At 32.5% G+C, this 8,588-nt stretch overlaps 1 protein-coding gene across 1 annotated transcript; it reads right to left on the reverse strand.

Moving 5' to 3' along the window:
* Positions 1-4,289: 4,289 nt before the first annotated feature.
* On the reverse strand, positions 4,290-7,615 carry LOC114312030 (Na-translocating NADH-quinone reductase subunit A). The gene is made up of 3 exons (XM_028258197.2): positions 7,246-7,615; positions 5,443-5,540; positions 4,290-4,778 (listed from the first exon to the last, which is right to left on the reverse strand). The coding sequence occupies exons 1-3, from the start codon at positions 7,301-7,303 to the stop codon at positions 4,482-4,484; spliced, it is 453 nt and encodes a 150-aa protein (XP_028113998.2). The 5' UTR covers positions 7,304-7,615; the 3' UTR covers positions 4,290-4,481.
* Between the last annotated feature and the right edge of the window lie 973 nt (positions 7,616-8,588).

Raw genomic sequence — 8,588 nt, forward strand, 5'->3', positions numbered from 1 at the left:
GACCTTACGTTCATGTCATCCGATGCATATACGAAACGTTACTTTCTGCCTGCCATGAAACATTCCTCTCCGCCTGCCGGCAAGCCAGAGACAGCGGAAGGGCTTATATCACTTCTGGCAGAGTTGAGGAGAACGAGCCACCTGTCCAACAGTTTGCTTGGGCTCCAATACTCCTGCGGCCTATACAACGTATCGTATATGCAGCGAGACACAACGACAACAATACAACCAAGTCTCATGCTAAAACACTCTCTCATACTTTACATTAGTGTTCAAAGGTCTATCACTGCCAACCTCTCCCTCTCCAAGCTTGCCTTGACCTCCTCCTCTCCACCTCCGGTGATCCCAAGCCATTAAAGTGCCCGCCATCTTCCCGGACTACCTCTAACCACACCTCTCACCCACAGGAAGCAACCTAAAAAGTTGTAAAGAAGAGATGAATAAAGTGAAAAGAAAATCTAAGTGAGAAAAAATGTACAACAATGTTAACAGAACTTGTTTTCATGTTGCGAAAAGATCACCATTCGATTTGGATTCGTTCGGTGCACCATTCCTTGAAAATGATGTATATTTCTGCAACATCCATAAACCTACTGTTCTTTGGGGTTTCCTCGAATGGTGTGGTTTCGACAAAATGAAAATGAAATGGTTAGGCATTATGGTCATTTATTTCAGGATATTATTGTGATTAAAATGAAATTTCATTAGGGTCTTATTTGGCATATACTAAAAAAATCAAAAAATTGCTATCCTATTACATTATCTTATTTAAGTCACATCATTTCTCTATCACATCACTTCAAACTCAATTCATATTTCATAAAAAATCAAAAAATATTCTTATTTAGAACATCTTAAACAATATCTAATTATGTGCATTAAGATAAGTAAGCATGGAAAAATAAAATTTTCTAATATTTTATTAAGTATTTGTACTAAGGTGAGTAACTGTATAGAAACAAGTGTCGCGCTCTAATCATAATTTCATTCCTTCACGTGAAGGTTGTGTTTGGATGACAGTGCTCAAAAATTGATTCCATCACAAATTTCAAAGCACACTTCTCTTTCACGTTTAACAAAACTATTTCAAGCCAAAACTTACTTTTTGGTACATATTTTCTCACCATTAGGTCCCCCACCCAGACATTTCCAGATGTCTGGCCGGTTGATTAAAACGGTAACGGTACCTTTTTCTTCTTTCTTATTTATTTATTTATTTTTTTCCCTTTATTTTTTACAATTATCAATTATCACCTGTTATTTGGAAGAAAAAAAAAATTGATATTTTTTAAATATAAAAAATATTTTTTTTAGACCAAAATCTAAATTATTTTTTTAATTAAATTTTAAAAAAATAGTTATGAATTTTAAATAAAATTTTTAATAAAATTTTGAATTGTGTGCTTGGTTATAAGGTATAAATTTTAAAAAAAAATTTCAAAATTTATAATCAAACTTTTCTCATTTCATATCTCACATCAAAAATTCAAAATTTAATTTAATTTTTTTCTTTAAATTCATAACCAAACAAATCTTTTCTTTTCAAATAATAATTCCAAAACTCACATAATTCTAAAACACTACAGCTACCAGAATTTCCCACGCTGCAGGTTGCATCAATTCCTCTAAACGAGTGATACAATCATACAATCCAAAACGAAGAACAAGAAGAAGAGATCTAGAGAGAGAAACAAGGTTTTAGAGAGAGAACACATATATATAGAGGGAGAGGGTTACATCAAGTTCTGCTCAGATTTGGAACTTTCTCCGGCGAATCGCACTTCTTCCGGTTTTCCGGCGACGAAATCCAAGAGTCCTTCGGCGGCTTTTTCACCGGGAGCTTCGGCGGCGGGCGGCGAAGTCCGGCCGAAGAGTACGACGGCGAAGAGGAACATCGCTGTGGAGGCCAAAAGGGGCCAAAAGTAGGCGAGGACGCCGATGAAGCTGGGAGCCACATAGATGTTTATGAGAATGATGAGAGAGAAAGCTAGGGCAAGCAAGATGTAGAATTTGAACTTCAAAAGCTTCTCAGTGATCTCCATGGCAGAGGTTAGAGAGAGATTTTGACAAGAGTTTTGTCACTCTATTGTTCAGAGATTCTCTGAAGGAAAATGATTTTGCTTTTAGGGTCTGAGAGGACTGTATGTAAATTTCCTTTGATTGGACTCTTTTCATCTTTTTATCCAAGCGCCCAAATGTCCGTTCCCCAAAGTACCCATCCTGATTGGTTTCGATTCCTTTTCAAAAAAAATTATTTTTTTATTTTTCATTTATTTATTGTTTTTATTTAATATTTTAAATAATTTTTTAATTTTTAAACATAATCATAAAACATATTTAAAAAATATAATATATAAATTTTATTTTTAAAAAATTCACTAAATGCAAAAAAATTTATATATTTTTGTGTATATATTAATTTTTTAAAATATTTTTTTTATAAATATTTTATTTTTTAAATACATCTAAGTAAAGTACATTTAAAAAGTAAAAAAAAATTCTTAAAATTTTAAAAATATTCACTAAAAATAAAAAAAAATATGGAAAATAAAAAACTCAATTTCTAGAAAATTAAATTCAAAAAATTGAAATCAAACACACTGCATCCCTTTACTTTTTTTTTAATTTGCTCAAAAAAAAATGAACAATAAATATATATATATTAAAAATTATTTAATACTTTAAAAAATATAATAAAATAAAAAATTTATAATTATTAAATCTTATAAAATGAATTATTTAGATCATTGAAGTATAATATTTGATAGACTTTACGAGTCTTTCAAATTCTTTTATGTTAAGACGTGAATATAAAAAAAATCCAACTCATTTTGATAAACGTATGTTCTCAAAATATGTGAGTTTATTATGCCCTAATAGTTTAGAGGATTTTAGTATAATTAATCCTAAAAGTAAAAAATTACAGAATAAGAGACTATAAATAATTTTTGTATTAATTTTATATTCACTAGATATAAAAATAATAAATTTTATGTGTATATAAATATTAATGTACCTACTTAATAATTGAAGGGATTTGAGCATCTTCAACAATAATTTATATTTTTTTTAAAAAGAAATGTGGATTTTTGACACCAAACTTTCAACTAACTTTTATCCCAACACTGCATATTCTTTCTCATTTTCTCATTTCCATCATTATATCGTTTTTATGATTTTTTTAAACTTTTCTAATCCTCAAAATGAACCATAAAAAAATTTGAGCATCTTCAACAATAATTTATATTTTTTAAAAAGAAATGTGGATTTGACACCAAATTTTCAACTAACGTTTATCCCAACACTGCATATTCTCTCTCATTTTCTCATTTCCATCATTATATTGTTTTTATGATTTTTTAAAACTTTTCTAATCCTCAAAATGAACCATAAAAAGATGACAAAGATTGAATCTTATAACAATGATAAAAGAATCTACAATTACCGGATCGATTTAAATTTTTTTATGAATAGTATATACAAACTTTTTTACAAAATCAACAGTTTGAATCATTACGCTGTGTTTGGTTGGGAGATTTGGGGAGAGATTTAAAAATAGAAAGGAAAAAGGTGCGTGAAACTAGGTGAAATGTAAGTATATTTTATTCACATTTCACCTAACTTTTCATTTTCCTTTCCAAATCCCTCTTCAAATTCTTCAACTAAACACAGCGTTAAAGTCAAACCCGTAGTGGACTTCATGGAACCAGATAACACCCTTCAATCTAAATTCTAGACAGGAGATTAGCCTAGTTCTTTTTGACCTCAAATTGGGGCAAAACCCTCCTCCACCTATAGGAAGACGACTGCAATTTGCAACTCAGCCTAACAAATGAGATATAAAAAACACCCAATTAAGGAACAACAGTGTTATAAATATATTTGGGGCTCAATATGGGGCCTACCAGACATTCTCTCTCTTTTCTTTTTTGTAGTCGCAATACAAATTACAAATCCTCTTTGCTGCAATTTCATAAATTTCATCAGTTTTTCTGCATCCAGAACGACATCGTGAAGGGCTTATCCATATCCAAGCCTGCTCTTTATCAAAAGATACTTTGAGCCACCAAACTTGCAGCAAAACCTACTCATCTAAGGCCATAATAGTGCATGTTTAAGCACAAGTTGCTCAGAATTGGTTATGAAAGTGATTAGAGTTTTTCAAATTAAAAGCATCCAATGTGATTGAAAATATAGTCATCACAATATTTTTCACAATTAAGTCAAATTGGGACAGACTTATCCGATGCGTAAAACACTGGTCTATGTCAATGCCAAACGCCAACACAGAAAAGCAAAACAATATTTAAATTCATAAATATAACATCTGCAATACTAGCTTCTTCAATAGGTCCAAGTCTTAACACAAGATTATTCTCAAAATACATAACTATATATATATATATATGGTCACAGTCAAGTACCCGGAACCAAGCTCTCACAGAAAATTATCTCAAGCTATCGGACTGAACTCACCACAATTACTGAGGATACCGCCTCTCAAAATGAGACTCATGGCAGTGTGGATCTAGCCAATCCCTGGGGGAACCCTTTGACATATTGTTGGGTACTTTTCCACCACCACCACCACCACCACCAACAAGCTCATGCAGATTCTCCAACCTATTCTCCCGGCCAGTCCCGCTGACTCTCCGATCTGCTTCCTTTAGTTTTTGCTTGAACCGCTGCTTACGGCCAGAGGAAGAGTTTGTCTCCTGTTGTTTTGATTGTGGAGGAGCTCCGTGGGGTCCCAGGTACATTTTCTCTTCCTTTTTAGCCTGCCCAAGCAAAGTCAAGAAGTACATTCAGTTCACAAGTAAGCAAGCATATGCAGCCTTCTTTGATTGGGAACAATTAAAAAGCCACATTTTTTTCCAAACTTGATTGATTTGTTTGGTTGTGTATTTTGAAAGTAGTTTTGGAATTTGAGAGTTTGGAATGATTTGATATTTTATTATAATTGAGTAGATGTGTGTGAGAGAAAAAGTGATTGAGAAGGAGAGAGGAGAGAGAAAAAATGATTGATTGATGGATAAGAGAGAGAGAGTGATTTTGCAAATTGTTTTGGAAAATTTACAAACTGAACAAATTTTTTAGAAAATTTTTCCCAAAATTACTCTACAAATCCAAACCAAACATACCCGATGTCTTTCGTGAAAGTTTTTTAGATTTGTGTCAAAAAAATTTACTTTTTAGGTCAATCAAATCTAGAATGATCTAAAAAAAAAGAGTAAACATTTTTGGCTTTTTTTTTTTTTTTCTTTAGTGGACTTTTTGGGGAAAAGAATATGTTTAGTTTACTTTTCAAATCCATCTAGGCTAGTAATAATAAAACATAAAAGTATGAAGCTTTTAAAAAAAAAAATTTAAAAAAAAAGTTCACTAAAGAAGAAAAATAAAAACAATTGCCAAACCCCATAAAAACAAACTATTGCAACTCACCTTAGGGGAAGAAGGTTTGGAGTCTAGTTCTGGAGCATCGCTTTTACTAGAATCAGGATCTCCAATACCCAAGCTTGGAATCACAAATCCATCAGTGTCTAAATGCAAAACATCATAGGCCATAAAAAATTAGTACGTCCACATACACTTCTTACAATTTTTTTAAATACTATGCCAATGACAGGAGATTTGATCTTATGAATAATTGTGATAGGTTAAATGCAAAAGGGGGCCAGGTTGAATGAAAAGAAAAAAAATGAAAACAGATAACTGCCTCCTAATTACTGCAAAATTAATTAGCCTTGTTAAATTGCACCAAAACATTCCAAGCATCAACTCTCACATGACTCATATATTATGGTGTTTAACTAATCAATTATTTGTGATCTCCAAACTACAAAGAATTTGTTAGAGATTGTTTGCATGGCAGCCGATCAATATGGTCATGCCATCTTAGGAAGGAAAGCTTCAAAGAAGTTAAGTGATGGTTGAAACACACTTGCACTAAACCAGCTTTTTGTGTGTCATTGGTTCCAATCTCCCATTCCACACACACACAGTCGCTTGATCCTCAGGTTTACACTCCTAGAGTGGGCCCAAAGGACTCTGCCTAGGGTGCACTTCCCGATTATCAAAAAAGAAAAAAGAGGGAGCTTAATAATTTCCAATTATAATTATTAGCTCTGGGAATTGTCTTGTTATTCTTTTGTGTTTTATCTTGGTCTAAACTGTTAGGAAGAGAGTCCATACAAAGCCCTCAAAGAAAATGATAAATTGTAAGAGTGGCGGTGTGTGTGTGTTTTACTATGACTCATCACTAAAGGGCCACCTTCCTTCTCTCCCTTCTTCCCATCTACAAAACCTGCCAAATCTCAATAAGTTAAGAATTCTTTTCAGCCATTAAAATTCCCAATGCCAATCATTCATTCCTTGAGTCTTATTAAAGTGTAGGTGTTTATTTGCATTCCTGTGTGTGAGCAAGTTGGAATGATTCAATCATCAAAAGAATTTAGCACAATATCAGTTCTAGGTACATTAGAATATAGAGATTGCTAAATGATTATTTTATTAATCAAGGAGAAAAGAAACAAGGTTGCACCCAATACACATTTAGACATACATATACGCACAAGCATGCCCGCACACACATACACAAACTTGCAGGTGTCTTGTTTATTGGTTGCCAATCTTTTCCCCATCAAATGCACTAAAAAATTTTAGATACACAAGGGAGATGATAAAAGCAAGCAAAAGGCCTCATAACCAGTCAATAGAAACAAATTAACGTTTATCTGCCCGTAAACAATATGCTTTAATCACACACGGAGCATTCTAGAGACGATATGAACAAAGCAGTCACAATCCATTTTCAAACCAGAGCACTATGGCAGAGTAGAGATTGATAATGAATATGTACTATTCTGAACAACACAAAATCAAATTTTGAATCTAAGATTTGTTGAGGGAAAAGAAAGAAGGAAAATAAAGTAGAATTACTTTTTTTTTTCCCCCTTAAAAGAAATTTTTAATTCACTTTCTTCACAATTTCTTAACCCAAACAAACAAAAGCAAATAATTTTAGCTTCTCTCCTTTGTTTTCCTTCCTCTCTCAACAAATCCTAGAACCAGATATGAAAACAATTGGTACATTATGATGGGTTTGCTGATTGAATCCTAAGGAACCCTAAACAGAAAAATATATGAAATTGGGCATAAATTCAAAATTCAAAATTGAAAGGTAAAATGAAACTTTCTAGGAAACCAAACAGAGGGAGATGAAGGAGAAGAGAGAGAATGGCTTACCCCACTCATCATCTTCTTCTTGGAGGGAAGGAGTGGCGTGCACTGAAGAAGGATCCATGGAATACAGATGATGATCATGGATTTGGATTAGCCACAGGGCGCTAAAAGCCCACTACTCGGACGAGTCTCTCTCTCTCTCTCCACCCAATGCGATATGCCAAAATAGATTGATGAATCGAACAATCGAAACAACAAAAATATCACAACTTTAATTCCCAATCTGGAAACGACTGATCTGGAAAGGTACGCAGTGCAAAAACCCTAACCCTAGAAACGACTGATGTGCAATAACACTGTTGTGTAGCTTAAATGACCAAATTACCCCTGGTAATGCGAAGGACAAGAATAGGAGTGTAAAACGAGCCGATCAGTTAACACTGTGGCAAGTTTGACATATTTTAAATAATTTATTTTTTTATTTTTTTTTATCACATTATTTTTATATTTTTTTGTATATCTTTTTGTAAAAAGATAAAAAGTACATTTATTTAAGTTATTCCAAATAATCCTTAGGTTTGATATCCCCTAAAAAAGTCGAAAAGTCAAAAAGTCATTATTCTATTTAAGTCATATCATTTTATTTAAGTTATATCACCTCTTTACCACATCATTTCAAACACAACCCCTATTTCATTAAAAGTCAAAAAGTATACTTATTTAGAACATTATAAACAATCCCTGTTTAAACTTAGGTTTAAAAATTTTAACCAACTTACAATTTTGTTTAAAATTAATTTGTTAAATTTTTAAGCCGATGTCAAATAAATTTCTCCTGAATCAAGCTTGAGTAGCTTGATATTTTTTGTCTAATTTAAAAATTAACGAACCGAGTTATACAATAAATTGATTGTTTAGTTTTGTTCAATAACTTTAACAATTTCTAAATAATATTCAGAATTGACTTATTTACCTAACGAATTAAATTCGAATAAGTTTTTAATGGTACAAACATAAATTGAGCTTGTGCGGTTTAACGACACCCTAGATGTGGAGGGTAACTTAGTCAATTAATAAGTGATGGATTTGAATGGGAAAGTTTGGGGAGCCTCTATTTACACACCGCATTTCATCTTAAGGCACATCACTACTCAAGGCACACCTTTAGTAATTTGATAAATACAAAATTTGCTCAATATACACCACAATCTTCCATTTTTACCCTTACTCACACACTGCACTCATATCTTCCATCTTCACTCTTACACTAGTCTATCAAACATTAACGTTTTGTCTGGAGTGTTTCTGTCGAACAAATTCAATATGTTCGACATTTTAGTATCAAACTTAAGTTATCTATTCAGACTTGGTCTGTCGAACAATTTCAATAAGTTCGAAATGTGAGT

Source organism: Camellia sinensis, chromosome 7, assembly GCF_055761805.1.
Source record: "Camellia sinensis isolate YWXY chromosome 7, ASM5576180v1, whole genome shotgun sequence".
Classification (NCBI taxonomy): Eukaryota; Viridiplantae; Streptophyta; class Magnoliopsida; order Ericales; family Theaceae; genus Camellia; species Camellia sinensis.